We start from the raw sequence: 27,315 nt of genomic DNA on the forward strand, positions 1-27,315 counted from the left end.
ATTATCAACCTGTGGAGACTGAGCATCTGTGCTTGTATTAAATCCGTCTATTTAGTAAATTACTTTGGAATTCATACTGTGGTTTTTAACTTCAGTACCTCAGTAAGCTAAAGTGCGGAGAATTTCCTGTGCTGACAATTTCCTATACTAACTGCAAAAGTACTTCATTGGCTGTAAAGTGCTTTGGGACGTCCTGAGGTTGTGAACGGCGCTATATAAATGCAAGTTCTTTCTTTCTGACTAGTGTTACAACTAAGAAGTAGTCATACTCATGTAATTGAGATAAATTTTCAGATTTGCTTAGCAATAACTCTAACCTTGTCCTTTCTCTCCGAACTTCTTCAATGTGTCCTTGTCACCCAAATATGTGCTCACCTCTTCTACCATCACCTGTTCAAGCCCTTCTCATCTGGATTGACTGGCTCATAGAACTGAGGTTGCCCTGGTCTCCTATGTGACTACAACTACGCTTACCGATCCATCTCGTCCTCTTTGTATAATCCTTTGACATGATTGACCACTGCATTCTCCTCCACCACCTCTCCTCCATGGTTCACCTCCATGGCACCTCTCTTTCTGGGGTCCATTCTTACCTGTCCCAACATAGCAATACAGCTCCTCAAATGGTTACTCCTTGTGTGTCTTCATGGTCGCCTCTTGTGTACTTCAGGGATCCATACATGTTCTCATCCCATTTATCATCTACATGCTACTCCTCTGCCACTAAACTGGCCATTGCTATATTCTGGCTGCCTCTGATATCAAGTCCTGGATCAGCTGTAAACTCCTATAGTTCGATGTTGACAGAACTGATGCCACTGGACTCTGCAGTACCTCTGCTGTTGACTCCATCAACTTCCTTGGCTGCTAACGTAGGCTGGACTGGGCCCAGTTAGTGCACAATCATGATATTTTAATTGACTCTGACTGCAACTTTCTACATTATATCTAGTCCACCCCCAAGACAATCGTCCACTTCCACAACATTGCCTGCTTATGCATCTAAGACACCATCCACTGCCAAAACCTTCATGCAGATTGCCATCACCTTGAGGATTGACTTCTCTGTTGCTTTCCTTAGTTATCTTCCTGCCTCTAGAATTCCAAGACCCAAGTTCTCTCCGACACAAAGTCTTGAACATATATCACCCTGTGCCCCAGCAGATCGACTTCACAATGTTTATCCTTGCTTTCAAGTCCCTCAGCAGCCCTGTTGAACCATATTTGTGTAATCTCCTGTAATCAGCTGTCTCCGCCCAGACCATCTGTCCTGCTGACTCTGCATTACTGCTTGTCTCCCATCATCTATATTCCGTATCAGAGGCTGAACTTTTAGACATGACACCACTGCCCTCAAGAACTCTTACAAGGCCACTTTATCCTTCTATCTCTTTTCCACCATTCAAAAGTTTCCTAAGAAATGTTTTGTTTGATCATGCCTCTCCCCATAGATTAGACATGAGGATTATTTTTTTATGCAGCGAGTTATTATGATCTGGACTGCACTGCTTGAAATGGTGGTGGAAGCAGTTGCAATAGTAACTTTCAAAAGAGAATTGGATAAACATTTGAAGGGAAAATAATTATAGGCTATGGGGAAAGAGCAGGGGAGTGGGACTAATTAGATAGCATTTTCAAAAGGGCGGCATAGGCGTGATGGGCCAAAGGACTTCCTTCTGTGCTGCATCATTCTACAATGCTATGATTCACAAAATAAATATAGATGAGGAAGACCATTTAGCCCATCTTTGCTCATCAATCCAAAATGAGCATAGAGTCCTTAGTATCACAAAATCTGATTGTAAATGTTTTCCCCTCTACTGACATACCTGGAAGTTTATTCCATGTGTTGTTCATTCCTTACATGAAGAGAAACTTTCAGTTCTAAAGTTTGCCAGTTTGAACTTGTGGCTCCTTGTCCTAGAGTCAATGTAATTTGAATTATTGATCTAGATTTACCTTTCTAGCGCCATTTACTATCTTGTATACCTATGTAGGATCACATCTCAGTTACCTCCTTTCAATGGTCTCTAGCCTTTCCTTGTAAATAAGTCCCCTGATTATACACATCATTCTATTGACTTGTGCCTCATTCCTGAGCCTCTCGAGGAGTTGAATTTCTTCCATTGTATCATAGTGACCAGAAATTGTCATGATACTCAGTGTGATCTTAATTCTCTTACTTCCTCTCTTCTATGTGATCTTTTATGTAAAGAGTACTGCATTGTATATGGTGGTAGTGATTGATTGGTTGTTTGTTACCAGTAGTCAGCCAGCCTGTTAAATAGGAAAATCTTCCACTTTTCATTTTGCCCCATGGTTGTACATTCATTCACAACCTACTCAAAACATTGGTGTCAACCATCATAATGGAAGTTTCAGTTACCTCTCCTCGCTAAAGACAATTGGCTGAAAGGGGTTGAAATTGGAAAAAATTGTGTAAGATTGAGGAGATTACAACAGTTGTATGAGGAGGGAGCTATTTTTTTTTACTTTTTCAACTGGAAGGAAATGGCAATATTTTTTCCCCTCCTGCATACTGTCAATGGATCAAGACCCCATGCCAGGGTACCATTCAGTGGGCAGGGTCAACCCTTTAGTACCTTGCCCAAGTGGTCATTCTTCATGTGAGTCCATAAAATGATGTCAGCAGGCTATTCAATTTTAAAAGGCATCAGAGCTTAGCACCATCCTGCTCTCGCTCAATGTCCTTATATGCACTTTTCAACAGGAGTCATTAGACAATAATCAGGAACTTTGGGTGAGGGTTCCTTTCCTAGAGCTCAGTCTAGTTGTAGCGTCCCTATCATTGCCCTGGCTACTTTCAAATAACTTCACCTAAAGTTGTAAAGATTAGCCAATTTGTTGAAAGTAGCTTATGTCTGGTCTTTCAAATAATCAGGATCGACTGCAAACCAATCTGGTGGGTATATTGTGTTTAATCAGCGTTTATGACAGAATATAACACTCTAATTATACAGCAGAAACATACGACCATGATAAGCAGCTGGTACCAGTCCCGATCGCACAGATCGCTGGTGGCGTGAACAGTTCTCTGGCTTACGGCCTCTCTTCCTTTCGTCTAGAACCTCCAAGAGTGTTAACTTAGGTCTCACTCTTGTATGGCTCTCCCCTTCACCGTCTGTGTGAAAATGCACTCCAGGTCTTTCTATTTTTCGGGGTGGGCCTGGGGTAGAATAGTGACAGGACCATTTAATCTATAGAGTTTCCCCTAAAACTTAGAACCCAATGGCAAGTTGAGTTCTTTGTCGCAATTCTTGAATGAAAGCCCTCCCCTAAAGGGGTCTCATGTTCTTTGTCTTTCTTGTTTATACATCCTGAAGGTTCCTCTATTAGAATTCATCTTATCTCTCTTGTCCCTATCCTCCCAAGTTTGGAGTCCGACATGCCATTCTCGGCCTTCAGACGTTCGTAGCTGCTTGTTATCAGTTATTTATGTTCACGCTGTTCAAGTAGCTTTAGCTATGCAAAATGAACTATTTCAATCCAGTCTATTGTACCGTGGAATGAATCATTAAATTATCAAAGATATCCTCTATTCTATTCTCATACACTGGTTAACTTACACATTTTAAAGCCGTTTTGTTAAACAAAGTCAAAATCCTAACTTAGAATTATAATATGGTTATTAGCAGTGATGCAAGAAACATAGGCATTGGCCTTAGTTGGTCAAATTAAAGATACATGAACCAACCTTCCTAGCACACAAACAGTCGGCAGCTAACCTGGAAACAAGGTCATATATGACCATCATAGTGCACAATGTTATAACATCTGCAAGGAACCAAAAACATAATCAGATTCAAAGCATCTATCTAGTTATTCCAATACTAGTCTGAAGAGACTTTTTGTCTCAAGTTCTAATACAATCTTCTAAACACAGCATTGTTTGCATAACCATATACATTTTGGACACCCCTGATTTCTAACAAAATATAAGTCGAACCTGGATTCCTCGAGTCTGTAAGGTTTAGCACTACACTATGTAGTGCCATTACCCATTTGTAGAAGGGGACATAAAACAAATTCATTTGCATTATAGTTCTCTTAAGTAACACTCCGTTCACCTAAAATTGTAATGTTGACTGATGGATGAATGAATGGCAATTTAAGATAAGATAGGTTGAAAGGCAGATCAAAAGATGAATATATTTGTAACATTTTTTCTCAGTAATACTTACTCAACTGAAACCATAACTCACTCACTATAAAACAAATCTATATTTCTTGCCCACAGTGTAGTATAGTGTCTTACCAGTGAAGCTGGAGATGCACGAAGGCAAACCTATTAAAAGCAGGTTATGCACTATACCACCTAAGGTGGAGTTTATATTTTGTAATTTCATTACCTTTACTATACTAGCGTGGCATGTTTCTTTAAACCATATCACAAAATGATTACAATTGATCTGTGTAACTCCTGGCACCAGTGTCGTGATAGATAGCTGTTGGGAGAATGCCTTCCTGTTTTTGCAGGTGAAGTTGACAGATGTGCTGTTCGTCAGTGTTCTAGATTACTACAATCCATCAATCCAGCCAGATCCAGTTTGGAGACTGCAGCCAATTTGTTGACAGTAACTTGACATTTTTGTGGGGAAAGACAAATGCTCCCCTTGTCATGTCATTGGACAGTGGCTTTGATCTCATAAAGTGGCTATGCATGAAAACATGGACACATCTACCAATTGTGACCCACTGCTCCCTGTAGTTTTCAATGAAAACTGATGCTGACTGAAAGGCAGCAAGTGCCTGCCTTTGGGCAACGAGGAGAGGTCAAAGATTAAGATTCATACTTCTGGCCTGCTCCTGCACGGAGCACACGCTTCTGGCAACCTGATTCATGTACTTTGAAATGTTTTGTTGATGGTATATGTTTTTTTCAAAGCTGCCCACATCTTCATTCTTCACACAAAATGCATTATATCTGGTAAATAACCATATCCATATGTTTCATATTTCCTTATCATTGTATCCTTGTCCTGTTTCCAGGGTCATTCGAGCCCATCCCGTAAATCTGCTGTTTGATGTTGTTTATATTAAATGTTGAAGGTGAAGGCTTCTGGGTCTAAGTGATGTTGTCAGCAACAGAGTGTGACATCAGTCTATAGACTCAAGGGAGTTTTCACTTAAGAACTTATCAAATGCATTTGCAATGCAAATTTTTTTTTCACAGTCTTTTTAGATTCTACTGGTACTGGTGATGTTTGGTACCTCATCCACATGGTCATTCTCCATGTATGAGTCTAGACATGAAAGTAAAGTAGATTATTTGACTGTGGAGTGCATCACATCTCAGGTGGCTGAATCTGTTTTCATGCAGCATGCACACAATCCAGGGCTACTAGATAGTTACAAGGAACAAAATCTCTTGCTCAGTTATTTCCCTTCCCTAACATGGGGGTTTGATGCCAATTGTAATGCTCCTTTGGCAGAGATCACCTAGTTTAGCATAGACTAGGGATTGAATTGGGAGCCCTACTGGTTTATATGATTTATAAGATCCACACCACACCACATGCTGCAATGCGCATCTAGCGACTGGAGAATTTCCAGGGGAGCTTTTTTAGGAGGACCCCTAGCAAGATGTCGATGCCAAAGCTCTCCTTTTCTCCTGGTAACTCCTATAAGGTGGCCAATAAGATAGAGTAGCATAGCACTCACTCCTTTTAGGTCTTCAGGGATTATCCGGAACAAATGCTGATAGAGTGTTGGTGAAGTCTTGATAAAGTGTACCAGAATGTCTCCTGATGTGTTTCAAAAGTCCTCTTCAAACCTTCAGCAGGAATTGAACAGTAAAAGGTGATATACCTTTAAGTACCGCTCAAAATCCTCTGCAATTACTTGTTTACTCCCAATCAGCTGGTCGCTGTTCGGAGAGGGCGTTAGGTCAAGCGCTATCCACCAGAATGCCGTGCAATCTCCATAGAGTGCTAGCAGGGTGGCAATCAGTCAGGTGGCCTTTCCGAGCACAAGCTTCAATTCCTTTACCAAGATGGTGTCTTGCACAAAATGTGAGCTAAATCGGCGTTTCAGCTTAAACCCTATTTTGGCCACCAGAGGTATCTGGGAAAAATTTCCCCCTTAGATTTTAAACATATGTAGATAGCACAAGGAACGAAAGACTGAAGGAGGTAAGGAGTTCCATAGTTTTGAGATCCGGAGAAAGATTTTTTGGTTTGCTTTGCACAGAAAGCTGCAGAGAGAGGGGAGGAGGAGGAGGGAGGAGGAGGAGGAGGAGGAGGAGGGAGGGGGGAGGAGGAGGAGGAGGGAGGGAGGGAGGGGGGAGAGGAGGAGGGAGGGGGGGAGAGGAGGAGGGAGGGGAGGAGGAGGAGGAGGAGGGGGGAGAGAGGGAGGGGGAGAGGAGGGGAGAGGGGGGGGAGGAGGAGGGGGAGGGGGAGGGGGGAGAGGAGGAGGAGGAGGAGGAGGAGGAGGAGGAGGGGGGAGAGGAGGAGGAGGAGGAGGGGGGAGAGGAGGAGGAGGAGGAGGAGGGGGGAGAGGAGGAGGAGGGGGGAGAGGAGGAGGAGGAGGAGGAGGAGGGGAGAGGAGGAGGAGGAGGAGGAGGAGGGGGGAGAGGAGGAGGAGGAGGGGGGAGAGGAGGAGGATGAGGAGGAGGAGGGGGGGAGAGGAGGAGGAGGAGGAGGAGGGGGGGAGAGGAGGAGGAGGAGGAAGGGGGAGAGGAGGAGGAGGAGGAGGGAGGGGGAGAGGAGAAGGAGGAGGAGGGGGGAGAGGAGGAGGAGGAGGAGGAGGGGGGAGAGGAGGAGGAGGAGGAGGAGGGGAGAGGAGGAGGAGGAGGGAGGAGGGGGGAAGAGGAGGGGAGGAGGAGGAGGGGGGAAGAGGAGGAGGAGGAGGGGGGAAGAGGAGGAGGAGGGGGGGAAGAGGAGGAGGAGGGGGGAAGAGGAGGAGGAGGAGGGGGTTAGAGGAGGAGGAGGAGAGGAAGAGGAGGAGGGGAGGAGGAAGGGGAGGGAGGAGGAAGGGGAGGGAGGAGGAAGGGGAGGGAGGAGGAAGGGGAGGGAGGAGGAAGGGGAGGGGGAGGGAGGAGGATGGTGGGGCGGGGGGTGGGGGGTGCGTAAAATGGCGTAGGTGTTGAAGATATCAGTCATTGCATCTGCAGCTTAGAATAAATTAAGCACCTTTCCAGCTTCTTTCATTTTATTGATCCAACCATTAGGAATAACTTATCATTGGCGTAGTTTGGATTTTAATGAACCATGAAAACAACATTAAAGGATATTTTTCACCTTAAACTATAACAATGTTATTTTAGCATTTCTAAGTGATTTAACATTTGGCACAAAATTCAGAAAAGTTCTGTAATATAATATGGCGCTTTAGAGCGAGAAATGTCAACAACATATAGCATTTTAAACTTTGGAAGAAGTGAGATGGTTTTTCAACATTCTTTTTATGTTAGTCAATGGACCATTCTGTGAGATTCACAAGCAACCATAATTACTTTTAAAATATAGGTTGTGAAAGGGCGCTTGCCTTCTACTATTTCTAACAAGTCTATACTAATCTTTCTTTGAAGATTGCAATGGAGCAATAGATTTTGAAAAAGTTGATTGCTATTTTGTCATATATGGAAAATGTTCCTAATTAATATAATTATGGTCTCCTTTGTGCCAACTGTCATATCATCTTTACAGTGTGTTAAAGCAGACTTTGCAGAGTATGTTACCTTAGTGTAAGTATTGATGTGAATTGGTTAATGAGTATTAGTGTAAAGGAAAGGACTGTAGATATAAGCATTCAGTGTCTGGTTAGCCTCTCGCTCCTGACATTCCACTTACTAAACATTAGCTTAAGTTTTCACTAAGTAAACCTTCCAACACATTGGACCAGGTAGACCCAGAATTGTGTTATATACAACAAGTTAAGATGGTTGTGAAAGTTTCTTATTAGCAGATTTAGCATAATTGACAGTGCAAGAAGCAGAACAGGGGCATGGCAACAATTAGCAAATGTCAAAACAGTGGTGGAAATCTGTCGCACAGAATCAATCTGACGGTGGGCAGGTGAGGAACATTAAAGTTTACTAGTGGATATCCTCGGCTGTTGTGCCTTTTTGCTTGATCAAAAGTGTGTCATCTGCAGCCAGTTGCCAGTACCCGAGGCAAGGAAGCAGTTGCGATATGGAGGCCCTTGCCTCAACAGGACGGCAAGCTGCAGGACACTAAACAGACGTCCCGATAAGGCTGACCCGGCCACGAGCAAGTTACTTTTGGGGGAGAGCGTGATTTTGGAGGGTAGGTCCAAAATAAAATGGCAATCAGCCTTAGGGACCCCAATTTGCAAATTAAAAGGGGCCCACTGCCTGAAACAGGAGGGCGGTTTGGGCACCCAGTGATGGATTCCTTTCAAAATGTCGCTGCTTAATGTCGCATTAGGGTTAGTCAGGTAATAAGACTACCGACCCCAATTTTGAGGCAACTACTGCCCCATTCGCAGCAGGTGAAACAAATTAAAATCAACCCCAGTAAGTCAAAGGATATGGTAAAGGTTAGTGAGAGGCAGTGAGTACTAGCAAAGTGTTTTTTGATTGGTTTCTGGGAAATTTGAGCTAATCAGACAAGCACAACAGATTTTTTGTGTTATGGTGCAAGACTTTGAATATAATTATTGCGGCTCTCCTGTGCCACTGCTGCTGGATAGGCTGAGGTCTGTAGAGTGTGAGGTAGTGCTTAATTACTAGCCTAGCCTATTCTTTTAAACTATCCGCTGTGGGAATCCAGGTCATTGTCGCTGCTTGTAAATTCCTGAAGTCAATTTGAGATTGGTAAATTGTTTATGAACTTGAGTCTGCAGGTCAGAAGACCCCAAGATGAAATGCTTCATTTTCTTTTTTTTTAAAGTTGTTTTGAAAGATGTAATATCTGAGGTGTAGAAGAACATAGGAACAGGTGTAGGCCATTCAGCCCCTCGAGCCTGTTCCGCCATTCGATGACATCATGGCTGATCTGCGATCCGCCTGTGGCCCATATCCCTTTGGTTAACTAAAAGCTATCAATCCCCGATTTAAAATTAACAATTGATCTAGCATCAATTGCCGTTTACAGAAGAGAGTTCCAAACTTTTACCACCCTTTGTGTGTAGAAGTGTTTCCTAATTTCACTCCTGAAAGATCTGGCTCTAATTTTTAGACTATGCCCCTTAGTCCTAGAATCCTCAACCAGCAGAAATAGTTTCTCTCTATCTATCCTATCTGTTCCCCTTAATATCCTGAAAACTTTGATCAGATCATCCCTTAACCTTCTTAATTCTAGGGAATACAACCTAATTTGTGTAATCTCTTCTCGTAACTTAACCCTTGAAGTCCGGGTCTCATTCTGGTAAACCTACGCTGCTCTCCCTCCGAGGCCCAGATATCCATCCTAAGGTGTGGTGCCCAGAACTGCTCACAGTGCTCCAGGTGTGGTCTAACCAGGGCTTTGTATAGCTCCAGTATAACTTCAACCACCTTGTACTCTAGTCCTATGCTAGACATAAAATACATATATTTGTTACATATATAAGTCTTGCATCTATGCGCACTTCCTGCTCTATAACGTTTTCTATCCTCTAAACTCATAATGTTGCCATCTCACTTTCACCCTCACACTTTGTTGATTGGCTCAAAGCAAAACAGCAGCTAATGAGAACTGTAGAAGTATGGATCTTCTGAATCAAAACTAAAAAAAGCAGTTAGAAAACCACCAATGAAAAACTACTGAGGACTTGTGAGGACATCCAACTCTAAATGACCAATCTGGAGGGCTTACCAGTAAAAGAAAGGAAAGTAGTCTAATTGATTCATTGAAAATATTTTTTGGAAAAATAACATCTGCCTTTTTTTTTCTCCGTAACTGAAATTTCTAATGCTTAAAATAATAAGGTTTTTTTAAAATTGCATATTTGACAAAAAACATGATTACATTAAACTATAAAGTGTTTTTTTATTTCTTTGGTCTCAGTTTCTACGCAAAGTTTGTGTTTAGTCTTGATGATTTTGCTCAGAGCTGTGACGTTTGTCAGCTGAAGGCAGATTATGCAATCTGAGAGACACTGCACAAAGTCCAGGATGCATCTGTAGCATGCAGGCAGCACAACTGATGGAATGCATCTGTTCAGTATCTAACAATATGTGTGATGGTTCTTTGAAATTACTTGAAGAAAAGCTAGAGGCCAAATTTCAAAAAGTTCATTTAGGTAAAGTGTATATTGTGCTTTTTTTGTGTGGTTGACTGCATTTGAGTCGGTTTTCACCTACACTTTTAAATAAAAGCCTTTTAACTTCATTTTTTAAGTTAGAAAGTGTGTCAAGCTGCGACAGATAGAGAGAGATATAGACTTGTTCTATTGTTTACATTCAATCACTGTTAACATAAGATACAGCTGCTGAAAAATCCCAGAAGCACTATAAGGCAATTATTTGTGTATATCAAACTGATTATATAAACCGCTATGTTGTTTTCTATTTTTTAATCTGAAAAAATCATGACCCTTAGTTCACATAAATAATACTTTCTGAGGAAATGTTTGGATGTTTTATGATTGACAGGAAGTCTGGCCATTTACAGAGGCTGTTGGTTGCAAATACCCTACCCCCTTTCGAATGGATGCAGAAATTAGTTACAGAATGTTTCTGTTTACAATTGAAAATACATTTCATTAAAGTAGTCATGTATTTATTTATCAATCTAGAAAGCCAGAGGCAGTGCAAGCTTAGGATAAACAACAACAATTGTATTTATATAGTGCCTTTAACGTAGTGGAACATCCCAAGGTGCTCAAATGAGACAAAAAATTTGACATTGAGTCATATTAGAAGAAATTAGGGCAGGTGACCAAAAGCTTGGTCAAAGAGGTAGGTTTTAAGAAGCGTCTTAAAGGAGGAAAGAGAGGTAGAGAGGCGGAGCGGTATAGACAGGGAATTCCAGAGCTTAGGCACTAGGCAACAGAAGGCACGGCCAGCAATGGTTCAGCGATTATAATCAGATATGCTCAAGAGGGCAGAATTAGCGGAGCGCAGACATCTCGGTGGGTTGTGGGGCTGGAGGATATTACAGAGATAGGGAGGGGCGAGGCCATGGAGGGATTTGAAAACAAGGATGAGAATTTTGAAATCAAAACTTTGCTTAACCGGGAGCCAATATAGGTCAGCGAGCACAGGGGTGATGGGTGAGTGGGACTTGGTGCAAGTTAGGACATGAGCAGCCGAGATTTGGATTACCTCAAATTTAGGTAGGGTAGAATGTGGGAGGCCAGCCAAGAATGTGTTGGAAAAGAGAGTTAAAAGCACTTGCCCATTTGCTTGAATCGGGGATGAAACCCATGAAATGACACAGATATAACACTGAGTATTTTTAGGTTGTTCACCTTGTTAGTTAACAGGTGTGACTTTGCATTAAATGCATTATTCATTCTAATTGGAGCAAAAACTAGTTTGAATTGGTTTTGTACAATTTCTTGTTCTTGACATTGCCATCCAGCAGCCCAGTCCAGAGGAGTTACTGAGGCTATTTCAAAACCCCTTATCACCTAACGTATCATTGGACATGATTAAAAGACTCAATTTGAGGCTATGTAGGAAATGTCATTGGCAATTGGATCCAGTGCACATAAGCGGCAGTGGTTTGACTTTATAGGTGTGCTCAGATAATGGATATGTTTATTGTAGAGGTGTAGCCATTAACAAATGTGTTTGCACAAGTAATAAATTAAATCTTTTTAAAATGTGTCATGCTTGTTAGTTGTAAGTTATATCTTTATCAGATATGTAGGGGTTGATTTTAAATTTCCCCCAGAAACCAGGCAGAGGGAATGGAGTGGGGGTCTTACTCCTTTCCCACCCTGATCTGGCCGACTGCACTTTTAATATCGGGTAGCAAGGACACAGGGTTTTGGCGGGATCCTCTTTAAATATGCACATCGTGCTCTGATGATATCTTCAGGGCTTGATCTGTTCTCTTAACCTGAGGATTGAGCGGATAAGCAGTTATGGCTTCCTCCCCCTCCTTCCCCCTCCTCCCCCAACCCCACACACACCCCACTCCACTCCAGGCTAAATCTGCCGGGAACAGGCGCCCAGGCCAGAGAGACCCATCAAGGTAAGTTTTTAACGTTTTTTTTAACCACTCATGTTCCTCCACACCCCACATAGAAACCTTGGGCTTTCCTGCCCTGGGTTTCCCACATCCCCAGTCCCCCTTTGCAACTGGGATATCTCTCCTGGAGCACTTGCCTTGTGTCGGGGACCATTCCTGCAGATCTCCGGCATTGCCCAGTAAACTCAGGTAACCTGGTCGCTTCCCACCGACTTCCCTACACTTTTTGTCAGGAAGTCAGCAGGCGGCCTGAGGCCTGGCCGTTAAAGTCAGTCGAGCCCACCTGCTGCCGTTTCTGGGCAGGATCGCTTTACCGTATTCACTCCGGGAGTTAAGACCAAGCCACGAAATGCAGATTCTTCATTTATGGAGTTACACTTTAATAGTGATACTGTGTGTATGTGGAATGAGTACTGAAAGTAACTTCATGGGAGAAAACTTTATGGTGCTTTTCTTTTCCTCCAAAATCTGTGTTTATATCAACCCACTGCACACAGGAAAAAAATGAACCCGCCAACGTTTTATCTTTAACAAGCTAATACACATACAGCCAACTTCAAAAGTGAATTGATATAGTCAAACTTTATTGTTTTTTGAGGCTGTAGTTGCACTACACACAGTGCGAACTTAAATTGGGGTTGAGAGTCACCGGGAAGGTTCTCATAGATTATGGTGTTACTGTGTTTGGTAGTCTTTTGTGTTATAATATCGCTTTTGCACCTAGACAGATTTGGCACTGATGAAAAAGTGCCAGCATAACTGTATCCTTACTCGCCTGTGTACCTTGCTACTCTACCTCAGGTCAGCTTTTGGTTATCGGTCAGATATAACTTTACTCCATTACATTTGGAACAAGAGGAAGGCCATTCAGCCCTTGAGCCAGTTCTACCATTCAATGAAATTGTGGCTGATCTGTATCTTATCTCCTTCTACCCGCCTTGGTTCCGTAACCCTTAAAATCCTTGCCTGATAAATATCCAGCAATCTCTGTTTTGTAATTTTCAATTGACCCCCAGCCTCAAAAGCATATTTGAGGAGAGAGTTCCAGGTTGCTACTACATTTTATGTGAAGAAGTGTATTTTGACATCACCCCTGAACAGCCAAGTAATATAATTGCATATAATTGATCTGTACATGTAAATGGTAGTAGTTATTTTATTGCCAACTAGTTATGTAATAATATTTCAAAAAACATAAGTAATTTAAACTTTATTGTTCTTACAGACGTCTGGATGCAAATCTGATTTCAGACATACCTCAGACCAGCTTTGAAGGATTGCAGTCCCTGCGGCATCTCTGGCTTGATGATAATGAACTAACTCAAATTCCTGTTCGAGCTCTCAACAACTTGCCATCACTCCAGGCAATGACACTAGCTCTCAACAAAATAGCACACATCCCTGACTATGCATTCGTCAACCTATCCAGCCTAGTTGTACTGTAAGTGTTGCAGTTTTTAGAAATTGATTTTTTTTTTTGTAAGCAAAACAGCCAAGAATGCTGATTAGCTTTAGTGAAAGCCATTTATTTCTTTTTAATATGTTCCTCCCAATTTCCTTCCTCATGTCTACGCTTGATGGGTGAGGTGGAATCAGATTCTGCCAGTTCACACTTTGTTCAGAGGAGCTGATCACCACTCGGTGCTCCACCTCCTGGTCAAGCTGAGAATGGTTAAAAATTGTCAGACCTAAGGCAGGCAATCCTGCATCTGGAACTATCATGCTGCCTAATAATTCATTTAGAAATTGTTGTTTATTCGTATTTTTAAGGGAAAAGTTTTATTATTTCCTCTTCTTTCATTATGCCCTCTACCAATTATCAGCTTGGCTCAGTGGTAGCACTCTCACCTCCAAGTCAAGGGTTGTGTGTTTCAGTCTTTCCCCAGAAGTTGAGTTTATAATCTAGGATGATACTTCAGTGCAATAAGAGAAGAGCAGGGTGATTCGCTTGGTGTCCTGGCTAACATTTATCACTGAAACAGATTATCTGATCATTAATCTCATTGTTTGTGGGACCTTGCTTTGTGCAAATTGGCAGCTCACCACCATTATTTCTCTATATTACAACAGTGACTTCACTTCAAAAGTACATTATTGGCTGTAAAGCATCATGCGGCTTCCTGAAGTTGTGAAAGGTGCTACATAAATGCAAGTTCTTTCTACATTAAGAAATAGCAATTAGTTGACACCAAGCTTAGATTTTAAAAGCCTGAAGTTGAATGCACTGCCTGGACGGGTGGCGGAAGCAGTTTCAATAATAATGATCCGAAGGGAATTGCATAAATACTTAAAGGGAAAATTTCCAGGGCTATGGGGGAAAAGCAGGGGAGTGGGACTAATTGGGTAGCTCTACCAAAGAGCCGGCACAGGCACAATGGGCCAAATAGCCTCCTTCTGTGCTGTATCATTCATAGGGGGAAGGAAAGATTGAGGGATATAAAATGCTCCACAGTTTTGAGGCCCTGGGAAAGAACGAGTTGGAATTGGGGACAGTATGATGACTTTGGTTAATTATTTCAATGCTGTTTGTGGAAACTTCATTGGTAATTAATTGACTGAAGGGCTTTGGAATGTCCTCAGGATGAGAAAATGCTATATAAAAAGAAAGAACTTGCATTTTTAAAACACCTTTTATGACATTGGGATGTCTGAAAGCACTTCACTACCAATGAAGTACTTTTAAAGTGCAGTCACTATTTTAATATAGGGATAAATATTGGACACTGGGGAGAACTCCCTTCCTCCTTTTTGAATAATGCCAGAGGATCTTTTACATTGACCAGAGAGGTCAGATGGTCAGATGGGGCCTCGGTTTAATGTCTCATCCAAAAGACGGCATCTCCAACAGTGCAGCACTCCCTCCTTACTGCACTGAAGTGTCAGCCTTAATTATGTGCTCAAGCTTCTGGAGTCGGACTTAAACACACGATCTTGTGACTCAGAGGCAAGTGTGCTGCTACTGAGCCGAGGCTGACACCTTTCTTTCTTTTCTTTCTGTCTTTCTTTTCTTTCTTTTCTTTTTTTCCTTTCTTTTGTCAGTCCCACCCTAAAGCAGTAGCATGTTTTCCAGAATTATGCATTTTTTCAAATGATGAAGTGAAGAAATAGTCACTTGGAACCTTTATGCATGCAGGTGAAAAAAAAGTGAATCAAATGTGTTATTTTTAACAACTCAATTGTTCAAAAAATAGTTATGTACAAAGTGAGTTGTGAGGAGGATACAAAGACCCTGCAAGCTGAGGTTGAGTGAGTGGGCAGACACATGGCAGATGCAGTTTAACGTGGATAAATGTTATTATCCACTTTGCTGGAAAAAACATAAGGACAAAGTATTATTTAAATGGTGACAACTTGGGAAGTGTCGATGTACAGAGGGACCTGGGTGTCCTTGTATACCAGTCATTGAAAGCAAACATGCAGGTGCAGCAAGCAGTTAGGAAAGGAAATGGTATGTTGACCTTCATTGCAAGAGGACTTGAGTACAAGAGCAAGGATGTCTTACTACAGTTATACAGGGCCTTGGTGAGACCGCATCTGGAGTATTGTGTGCCGTTTTGGTCTCCTTACCTAACAAAGGATATACTTGCCAGAGAGGGAGTGCAGCGAATGTTCACCAGACTGATTCCTGGGTTGTCAGGACTGTCGTATGAAGAGAGATTGGGTCGACTAGACCTGTATTCACTAGAGTTTAGAAGGATGAGAGGGGATCTCATTGAAAGCTATAAAATTCTTACTGGGTTGGAAAGACTGAATGCGGGGAGGATGTTTCCCCTGGCTGGGAAGTCTAGAACAAGGGGTCACAGTCTCAGGAAATGGGGTAGGAAATTTAGGACTGAGATGAGGAGAAATGTTTTCACTCAGTGGGTGGTGAACCTGTAGAATTCTCAACCACAGAAGTCTGTGGAAGCCAAGTCACTGAATAAGAGGGAGATAGATAAATTTCTAGAAACAAAAGTCATCAAGGGGTATGGGGGAAAAGCGGGAATATGGTGTTGAGATAGAGGATCAGCCATGATCATATTGAATGGCGGTGCAGGCTCGAAGGGCCGAATGGTCTACTACTGCTCCTATTTTCTATGTTTCTGTGTTAATATACAAGAAGCAGCCAGGTATAATTCCAATTTTCTAACCTAGTGGTAACATTGACTGGAGCTAATGGGTGTTTGACTGTGTTAGCTTGCTGAAGTGTTGCAAAAGTATTGTATTAAGAAGAATGTAGGTTTTCTTTAAGTTTTCTTAATTACTGGGAAATTGTTGCCAGGTCCTTTAATGTACCTTTGGTTTGCAACCTCCCATGCTCAGGAAATCACATCAAAAAGCCACTGGCTGTTCAGTGTGAATCAAAAGCCACATCTACCTGCTTGAAGCTTCAAATTTTACCATTGATGTCTTGCTTATATGTGAATCACATGGTGTATACTGAGAATGAAATTGGGAATTGTACAAATCTGATGTGATCTTCTAAAGCTCTGTCCATGCATTCTTGTTTTATTGTAAGGTGTACAAGGGCTCATAGTGCTCCTGTCAAATTACCTGTGCATCAGTGTAATGGCTCCCCAGCACGTGGATGACATTTAGTTAACCTAGCAATAAAAGGTAGGATTTCAGATTGATGGCAAGAAAGTTTCCTCTCTCTGATGGTTTTAAGGATCTTAAGTGGAATGGGTTTAGGTGATTTCAACCAAGTTCCAAGTGTCCACAACATGAAGTTTCCCAAAATATGACACTCGTCACTACGTTAGCAGCCTGAGTCAGAAACTGGATGGGAAATGGAAACATTCATGTTGCTACAATAAGGGGCTGTTTGCTAAGATGGCCGTTCAGGCACATTGTCAGATCAGATTAGAGAGAACTTCACTCCACATCAAAATTGTGCTTACCTGACCCAGGGATGCTTGATGTTGACATCTGATACAACAATTGGTAAAGAAAATGTACCATTCCTCAGTGCTAAATATGCAATAAAAGTAATCCCAAATGAAATTTTAAAAATATTTTTTAATACACCTGCATGAAATGAAAGTACGTAACAGTGAACAATAGCTCTATTGGCTTAGCAATTTAACCTATTATGATGATATGATCTTACTCTTTTACCTCTCTGGCTCTTTAAATCATTGCAAAATAAAAGCCATATATTTTCAAAGCAAGAATGCTCCATTTGCAACAACACAGCTTGGTAACTCAGTTATTGCTTCCCATCTCTCACAATGACTGGTGCTGTAAACACAGATATACATTGGTACAGGGTAATTGTTCAGCCTGTACAATATATGGCTCTTGATTGGGAATCAAAATCTAAGTTACCTATAACTGTGTCAACCTTGCAACATTTACCATAAATTGGTACTAGATTGTAGTTCCAATTTCCCTATGATTCCTCCTTCAGCTAGACTCATTTGGGCTCTAGTTTCATTCAGCTGGATTGATGGTAGGGGTAGGGTCTGGTGGGGGAGAGAAGCAAACAGTACAGGCGTTCCTCTGTCCGGCAGCAAAGGGAAGTGCTCTCGCGATAAGGAAAACATCAGTTCTTCCTGCCCTCCATGTAAAGCTCATCTACTTTGAACCATATCGCTATGGGACTCCGTGAAATATAGGCTTAATCATGAATAATCGAAATGGCATTTCTTTCAAGATTGGCTGCTTTTAATTACCAAAATGGAACTCATCACTAATTGGCTTAATTTTGGAGAGTAATCTTAAGAGAATTCTGTATCTCACTCCAATAAAATGGGGAGTTTCAGCAAGATGCTGGCAAAACACCAGACTTTAATCAAAAGCTAGCAACAGGATTTCCTTGACCAACACTTACTTGGAAAATTTACATTAATTATGAATCCAAAATTTCAGGGGAAAAGTATCATGTGTGCACTCTAGTATAATCTTTCATGTTGTATGTTCCGTTACTTTCTCAAACTCCGACATTACATTTTAATGAAGCCCTTGCCTAATGACTTTGTAATTTAGAGAGGCAATTCGCTCATTGTCAAGGCTGAGATTTTATTTGGAATTATAAAGTTCCTTTTTTGGTTATATATATATATAGTTTATTTCCAAAAATTATCGAATCTGCACAACCTCATTGGACATTTGCAAAAATGTAAATGCTTATTTTGAGCAAGTTGCACATGGGGAAAAACTGATTTAAAATTCGACTGCTTACAACCAGCTTCATTAACTAGCTAAACTATCATGGTGTTCTTCTCTATGGGTCTCAGCCCTGTATAGTCTTCTCAATAATAAATAGAAATAGACCAAACAAGATTTGTAGTGATTGAACATATTAATTAGCTATTGTGAGACTCTGCTGTATATATTCAGTCATGAGAAAGCTAGCAGCTGTTTCTATTGGTAATTCTAATCAGTGTTCAGTAAACATGTTTAATGATAACAGGTCTATCGCTCAATGACTGACTAGCACAACCTTTAAAGATGCGAGCAAAATGATATTTGTTAAGAAACCTTTCCACATTTTCTTAATTTTTCTTCATCATTTTTTGCTTTTTTTAAAACAGAAGTGTTATAGTTGGTTTGTAATTGTGCTGGATGTTTAAAATGCAACAGTTTAACTTTTTTTTAGTTTATCTCCTGAGTATCCTTTTCCTAAATGAGATACAAATGTCATCTACAGGCATCTCCATAACAACAATATTCAGTCTCTGGGAAGGAATTGCTTTGATGGACTCCACAGCTTGGAAACACTGTAAGTAACCTTATAGCTGCTGCTGATGATTACAACAATAACTTGCATTTGTATAGCACCATTAACTTAGTGAAATGTCCCAAGGCACTTCACGAGAGTATAATGAGATTTTTAAAAATTGACACCGAGCCGCATAAGTTAGACCTGATAAATAAAGTTAAAGCTTGTATGGGTCATAAACTAATCAAATAGGGCAGCTGGAAAAAAACAACTGAGGCAATGACAACTTTAAACAACTGGGAATGAAAGATAGTTGGAGAGTTTAGCCATCACACCAAGCAAATGACTGTTGTGTTTCCAATGAATGTAACTGAGCGTGTGACTGTTTTATGAATTTTGCTCGGCACAACAATCTATTGTAAATGCACTCACTGGTGTTTTAAACGGAAAGGATTAACCCCAATGCAATGATATTATTGCATGTCTTTCACTTATGAATGACTAGCATCATCACCATATTCTGTGTTATGAATCTCTCGAAGTGTCATTTGGCAATGTTAGGAAACACTTTTGATGAGCTGGCTGGAATGTTTATTCCCAAACTGGAAGCTTTCTGTTTCCGTGGCGACCCTCTGATTTCAAATTAGTTTTGAACACTCATACGTTTTTTGGAGTAGGGGATGATTTATAAAAATGTCATCATTTTACAGTTATTCCCCTCCATGATATTTTAACTTAGACCCGTGCGATTTAGCCACTTGGCTAATGCTTTCCAGCACTAAAGAATAAGTGGGAATTTCCAGAAGACACTTTTGAAATGGTGATGTATCATTGTAAATTGCCTTGCAGTGCAGCAGTAATGCAGGCCAGGAATGCTGGAAGGGCAGTTAATCTTCTTATCTATTTAAACAAAAACGGAAGGAATAAACTATTTTAGTATATTTTGGGAATGGTTATGCTCGCTCTTCACATTACTATATCCATGAGTTTGAATTCAAGTAGTGTCTATGTAAAGCAAACAGTGCAGACCTCTCAATTTTTCACTCAACATAAATATAACTTTACATTTTAACTAAATAAATAAATATTTATAAAAGAATTAGACATAAAGGTATTTTACAAGTTTCTATCAGTGTTTACCTTTTAAAACCTCTGTGCTCTTTAATCAGTATTTTTGGAAGCTTTCATGACCCTACTAAAATTGTTTGAGGAGGTAACTCCACTAGAGGCTATCCAATGGATATAATTTTCTACTTGGATTTTCAGAAGACACTTGATAAAATTCCATATGTGAAAGACGTTTGAGGTTCATGGATGTAATAAAAATTAGTTGTCCAGTTTGAAAATTGTCTTTCTAATAGTAAGCAGAAGTAAGCAAACAGACAAAATAGTAAGCAAACGGACTGACTAAGAGCAATGTCTAGTGGAGCTATGTAGGATTTGCTCCCTACGATTTACATTAACAAACGATATGTAGATTTGTACTTCCAGTACATTTGTTACATTTTTCGATGGCACCAAGTTATGTAGCCAGGTGCTAACAGATTTATTGATAGCATTCAAAGGAATCTGGACTACATGAAGGGCTATGGAATAGAGAATGGATTCTTTTGTAGAAGATTTGCTGTAGTGTACATCAGTAGATGAAACATGTATGTACTTAGTCAATGAAACTATTATCAATAGGGCTAATTGAGATCTGGGATTCATGTCAAGCACTTTTGATTAGAACATTGTGTATTCTGGACACCTTTACTTCAAAGAGACATTGATGCAATGAATAGGGTTCAGAACAGATGCTAAGTTATGAATAGACACTCACAACATTGAATGTGTTTTCATTGGAGAGGACTAAGAGGGGACATGATCTAGAGCTTTAAAATGCTGATAGGCACAGGTAATGTTTATCTAGTTTGAACTTTGAATGAAGTAGTAGAAGAAATGAATCTAAATGACAAGCCTCAAATGTAGCTGAAGATTTAAAAAAAATGAACTTCCTCTTTCTCACACTCTCATCAAAAACAGTTACCATAGTGTTGATTAATTCCTTTTTTTTTAAAAAAAAAAGGAACTGGGCAGAGTTGGTTAGAAACTGGCTTTTCATCTGTGGAGTTTGGGTAAAATTCTAGCCCAGTCGAATTGGCTGAACATCTGCTCTGTTTGCTTTCTGTAAATGTATTTTTCATGCATTCACGGGATGTGTGCATCGCTGGCAAGACCAGCATTCAGGTCAGGATGGTGTGTGACATGGAAGGGAACTTGGAGGTGGTGGTGTTCCTATGCGCCTGCTGCCCTTGCCCTTCTAGTTGGTAGAGGTCGCGGGTTTGGGAGGTGCTGTCGAAGAAGCCTTGGTGAGTTGCTGCAGTGCATCTTGTAAATGCAGCAAATCCTATGTAAAACGAGTAAAAATTGTGTCAATCCAGTTCCTAGTGAGAATGGATCTACAGCATAAAATTGTCTCTAATTCAGCAGCGATTACCAATCTCACTCAAAGAGGCAACAGAATGACTGCAATCGGAAATGGAAAAATTGCTACACTGGTGCAGCAGGGAATGCTCTTCTGAGACTGGGCCTCATTGAGGGATAAATCTGTCGGGGTCGCCCTCCTCTGGGCCTCATTGAGGGATAAATCTGCTCCGGTCGCCATCCTCTCCTGATCACTCCCCTCCCTCCCTCTCCTGGTCAGCGCCTTCTGCTGGTAGCTCCCCCCATTTCCCAAGACTTATCTGTGGACCGCTGTCAGCGACACAGTGGCTCGAAATTCAAATGCTCTTTGTCAGCGAGCTGCCTGGGAGAGTCAGTGCCTCGGCAGTCTGATGTAAATGAAGCCCAAGCCCAAGATCAGTCTCGGGCCTTCCCATTTCAGTGCAGGGAGCGATCTAATATCTATTGCTATTGCTTTTTGGCAAGTTAAATTTCATAAAGGAAAATAATAACTGCAAAGATAACACTATTTGTAAGTTTGTCATTCAACAACAGTGAACGAACTTCAGTAAACAAGTCTGCATTCAGCTTGATCCAAGCCTGACGGTAATACAGAAAGCTTGAGCAATTCGGCCGTCATCTGTCCTTTGAACAAAGATTGTTGATTAATGTCTTCTCAGTATTTTATGCTTATTGATGTCAGTAATGTCAGTTTGCAATTAGAAAAAAATAGAAAGGGCAAGTTGTGACAGAATAAAGTGAAGGCTATATTAACAGCAAATTGGAAGAAATTTGTGGTTTTACTGTTTTGGCAGTGTTGAGAAATTCTTTTTAAGAAGTTTTATTAAAAATGAAAATGTGGTTACAAGGAGCCCAGCAAAGCTAATCTCTCCTTTATGATCATATACCTTGAGATGCACAGCTACATGCCTATGGACAAAAGTGAGTGCCTTTGAAAAATGGTAACACTTGCAAGTAACAGTCAACTTGCCTTTGATCTTGGCGACTGTCATTCAAATTATTTGGCCAGTCTGGTCCAATAATCTGTTCAAGTGGAAACTAACGAACACCAACATTTCTGTTCTCTACAAATGGGCTGAAATGAAGACGGAGATTTGTTTATTTTTGCAACAGATAGAAACCGTGCTTTCATTACAATCACTAAGCGGCATTTTTTTTCACTTCAAATTGACTTTCTAAATGTTTATTTATTTAGGTCAAAGCACTTTGCTGGGGAGAAAAAGATATCTATAGGTCAATCTTGTAGATTTAGATTCAAAGGCTTTCAAAACTCAGCATGAAATTGGGCAGCTGTTAGATAAAGGACCCATCAAGTTGCAATGGCCATGCCTTAGACCAGAAATGCATGTCCTGGGAAATGGGAGCCTGAAAATCTCCAAGTTCACAAACTTGTCAGCTGTCTGTTTGCTCTGTGCATCATGCAAGAGGATGAACAACAAAGCGGGCATGCCAGAGCGGTCACGATCACCACTGCCCTCAACCATAATGCCCCCACCTCCTTTACCTCAGGCGTCATCCCTGCATGACTGATGCATTGCTCTGCTCAACCAACACTTTCATTTCCTTTGCCACTGAACATCAGCACCAATATGACAGGGCTGTCCAATTTTACTGGACTGCAGATTGCCCAAAACACAAAGGTCATTGATGGCACTACATAACAATCTGGACTCCTGGGCACAATGACCGGGTTTACAGCAACAGAAAGGGATTTATTTCCATCAATGTGCAACTGGTTAGTGACTACCAAAGACATGCTTCCCTTGCAGCCATCATTTTATTTAGTCATCTGTGCCAAGCTTCTTAAAGACTATAGTGGTCTGCTATAATGGGTTATGCCAACTGCTGGAAATATGAAATAAAAACAGACAATTCTAGAAATATGCCACATGTCAGTCAGTATGTGTAAAGAGAAAAACCTTTTCTTTTCACAGATTTTAACTCACCTGCTGTATAGTTCTAACAGTTTTTTTTGTTTTTGTTAAATGTTACTTAGATAGTGATAAGCACAAGCCCAAAGTCTGAGCTCACTTACTCACTGAAAACCAATTTGAGCGACTCAAAGTTGTCTCCTTTTATCTCAAGGACACAAATGAGCAATGTACATGTTCACTGCCAGAAGGCACAGCTCCCCACTGGAAGTACGAGAATGGAAGATTATCCCCATCTGAGTCTGTTTGCTCAGCTCTATCTCTCCTCAACCACACTCAACTCCTCGACCACGTCTGTGTAGTCAAACTACTTTCTGATGACATAATGGATGACTTGGAACTCTCTCTAGGTCACCATCAAAAAAACTGAAGCCATTTAATTCAACTCCCACAAACACCTCTGTGTCCTTGCTTCCAACTCCATTCTCCTCACACCTTTCCTCATTCAAGCCAAACCAGACAGTGTGCAACCTGAGAGTCTTATTGGACTCGGAGCCAGAATTCAACTCCCATATCCTATCCATCAATAAAACTATATGCTTCTACCTTCCTAACCGCCTGAGCTCCTCTCCACAGAAACTTCAAATTATCAAAAAATCTGCTTCCTGCACCCTGTTCTGCAACAAAATCCTTATCTGCAATTACACCTCCTTCTATAGCTGTGGAATTCATTTCTAGCAATAGTGGTTGAGGCAGAAACTGTGTCAAACGTCCAAGATTAGATTGTATAGGTGGATGAATGGAAAAAGGTTGAGGAATATGGGAACAGGGTGGGTAAATGTGATTAAAGCTATTTGCTCGCATGGAATGTAAACACTCTGACACGGGACCGATTGGGCCGAATGTCCTGTTTCTGTGTTGTAACTTCGATGTATTTCTGTACAAGTCCCAATTGCCTGTTGTTACTGACCTCCACTGGCTTCCGATCTCCCAAGGCACGGAATTCAAAATCATTGTACTCAATTACAAGTCCTTCTATGGTCTCACTCTAGCTTTTCTCTACAAACACCGCCAACCATATGTCCCAGCCTGAATCTTGTACTGTTCTGTTTCAGGCCTCCATGTCCCATGATCCTCATTTGGTGGCTGAATATTCAGTTATCTAGGTTCCATCCTTTGGAACTCCCTCCTTAAACCTCTCTGTCATGCAATTCCCTTCCCACCCTCAAAGCCAAACTTTTGACCATGCTTTGGTCAATTCTCCTAATTCTCCAACTATTATTTGGTATTTTGTCTTATATATGAAGCACCTTGGACAGTTTATTATGCTAAAGGTGTTCTACAAATGCAAGTAGTTATATTGAAAGTGTAGCTAGGTGTGTAGGCACTCTGTGTTTCAATAATGAGTTCCAGGGGTCCCCCAAGGGCATTGTAAGCCTGATTTGACGTCACATGGTGTCAAACCCAAGCAGTGTCAGATGCACTGATGCAAAAGCAGCTGTTTGCTAGCACCATTTGGAGATATTATTCAAACTGATGTTGCGTTTGGCTGGATGGAAGGTGGCCACAATGAATTGAACATTTAAACCTCGTTACCACTACTTAAGTACATAAATCTAGGCTGACGCTCCAGTGCAGTGCTGAGGGAGCGCTGCGCTGTCGGAGGTGCCATCTTTTGGATGAGACGTTAAACCGAGGCCCTGTCTGCTCTCTCGGGTGGACGTAAAAGATCCCATGGCACTATTTCGAAAAAGAACAGGGGAGTTATCCCCGGTGCCCTGGCCAATATTTCATCATCATAGGCAGTCCCTTGGAATCGACAAAGACTTGCTTCCACTCCTAAAATGAGTCCTTAGGTGGCTGAACAGTCAAATACAAGAGCCACAGTCCCTGTCACAGGTGGGACAGATAGTCGTTGAGGGTACTGGAGGGTGGGACAGATTTGCCGCACGCTCTTTCCGCTGCCTGCGTTTGACTTCTGCATGCTCTCGGCGACGAGACTCGAGGTGCTCAGCACCCTCCCAGATGCACTTCCTCCACATTATGGCAGTCTTTGGTCAGGGACTCCTAGGTGTTGGTGGGGATGTTGCACTTTATCAGGGAGTCTTTGAGGGTGTCCTTGCAACATTTCCTCTGCCCACCTTTGGCTCGTTTTCAGTGAAGGAGTTTCGAGTAGAGCGCTTGCTTTGGGAGTCTTGTGTCTGGCATGCAGACACATGTGGCCTGCCCCCGCTGATCAAGTGCAGTCAGTGCTTCAATGCTGGGAATGTTGGCCTGATGGGGGAAGCTAATGTTGGTGTGTCTGTAGGATTTGTAGGATCTTGCGGAGACATCGTTGGTGGTATTTCCCCAGCATCTTGAGATGTCTACTGTATATGGTCCATGTCTCTCAGCCATTCAAGAGGGCGGGTATTACAAAGCCCTGTAGACCATGAACTTGGTGGCAAATTTGAGGGCCTGGTCTTCGAACTCTCTTTTCCTCAGGCAGCCGAAGGCATTGGCTCACTGAAGCCAGTGTTGAATCTCGTCATCAATGTCTGCTCTTGTTGATAAGAGGCTCCCAAGATATGGGAAATGGTCTACGTTGTCCAGGGCCATGCCGTGGATCTTGATGACTGGGGGGCATTGCTGTGCGGCGAGGACAGGCTGGTGGAGGACCTTTGTCTTACGGATGTTTAGCGTAAGGCCCATGCTTTCATACGCCTCAGTAAATACGTCGACTATGTCCTGGACCAATATTTATCCCTCAATCAACATACCAAAAAAATGGATTATCTGGTTATTATCACATTGCTGTTTGTGGGAGTTTGCTGTGCACACGTTGGCTGCCGCGTTTCCTACATTACAAAAGTGATGGCACTCCAAAAGTACTTTGTTGGCTGCGAAGCGCTTTGAGACATCCGGTGGCCATGAAAGGTGCTCTATAAATGCAAGTTTTTCTTTCTTTTTACTCCAGAATGTGCTGTAAACAACCATTTCACTCATCACTCCACACGTCCACTCTGGTGTGATGAAAAAATATTCTTGCCTCTAATCTTACACAGATCTTGTGAACTTTGCACTGGTAGTCTCCAACCTTGTGCTCATTGCCAAATTAAATTGATCTGTGCCTTTCATTATTTTGAAGACCCGTATCACACGTCTCCCTTCAACTCTTTCCTCTAGAGTAAGTAAGTTTAGTTGCTTGAGTCTTTCTTCATAAGTTAGTCTCCTGAGGCCTGGAATCATCCTGATCACTTTTCCCTGAACCATTTCTATTGCATCTTTATATCCTTCTTGAGATTGGGTGACAAAAGTTGCACGCAATGCTCCCGAATTAACCTCACCAGTGAAATGCACAGTGCACGTATAACTTGGGGCTGAATATATGAGACTCTACCAATAACGTGGAACCTTGATGGTGGTGGGCACTGGGTGTGAACCCCCATTTCCTATTTAAATTAATAGTGGAAAGATCAACTGCGCAGCCGAATTTCCAGTATCAACTTCTGGGAGGCAAAGTTCCCTGCTGAGAGTGCAGTCGGATAATTACCCCTTTATTCAGAAACCTACTTTATAAATCGGTGTCTTTTCGCCAAAGCAGGCAAGTTTTCCTTCAGTGATCTAAGCCCGCTTTTCTTACATTAAATAAATCAATTATTTACTCATTGGTTTTGCTCCATTTGGTGTATTAACTTGAATCAAATGACAGACTTAGAATGTGTTAGGATCCGAATGATGTTTTTACTAGAATCCCCATATGACTTTAGATCTCTCACTGCTGGCTTGCTTAGTCTAAAGTTAAATTTACAATAAAGTCAATTGATTCTGTGTTCTTGATCTGGCACAACTTTTAGCACAGTAACGTCAACAGCAAAAAGGCCCTTTTTTTCATGTAGATCAAAGGTATGCAAATATTTGGATGTGTTTCAGTTGTTGACCTGCTAACAATTACAATGGGATATATTGTATCGTCCAAAAATGTGGAAAATTACTTGTGGAACAATAAAAGGTGAATATTAAAATTTCAGAAATATTCAACACTCTAAATACTTAATGATTGGCTGGACAGGTGAATTATTTATAAATGTATCTAATGTTTGTCCCGACTGAAATTATGAGGCTACAACAGGCATTTTTGGAGGACGATATAAGCAACAAAAAAAACTTGTATTTATAAAGCGTCTTTAAGGTTAAAACATCCCAAGGCATTTCACAGAGGTGACATAAGACAAAAAGTAATAAAATAAACAGCTCTGCGTGAAAAAACTTG

General features: G+C 41.4%; 1 protein-coding gene across 2 annotated transcripts in view; it reads left to right on the forward strand.

The window, feature by feature from the left end:
- The window catches only part of LOC139227850 (leucine-rich repeat-containing G-protein coupled receptor 6), a 158,515-nt gene that overhangs the window by 94,227 nt on the left and 36,973 nt on the right, over nucleotides 1–27,315 (forward strand). For both annotated transcript variants that reach the window (XM_070858932.1, XM_070858933.1), the window contains exons 4-5: nucleotides 13,330–13,545; nucleotides 18,736–18,807. In XM_070858932.1, coding sequence (XP_070715033.1) covers nucleotides 13,330–13,545; nucleotides 18,736–18,807 — 288 coding nt within the window. The remainder of the gene's footprint in view (nucleotides 1–13,329; nucleotides 13,546–18,735; nucleotides 18,808–27,315) is intronic.

Source organism: Pristiophorus japonicus, chromosome 17 (assembly GCF_044704955.1).
Source record: "Pristiophorus japonicus isolate sPriJap1 chromosome 17, sPriJap1.hap1, whole genome shotgun sequence".
NCBI classification, from domain to species: Eukaryota; Metazoa; Chordata; class Chondrichthyes; family Pristiophoridae; genus Pristiophorus; species Pristiophorus japonicus.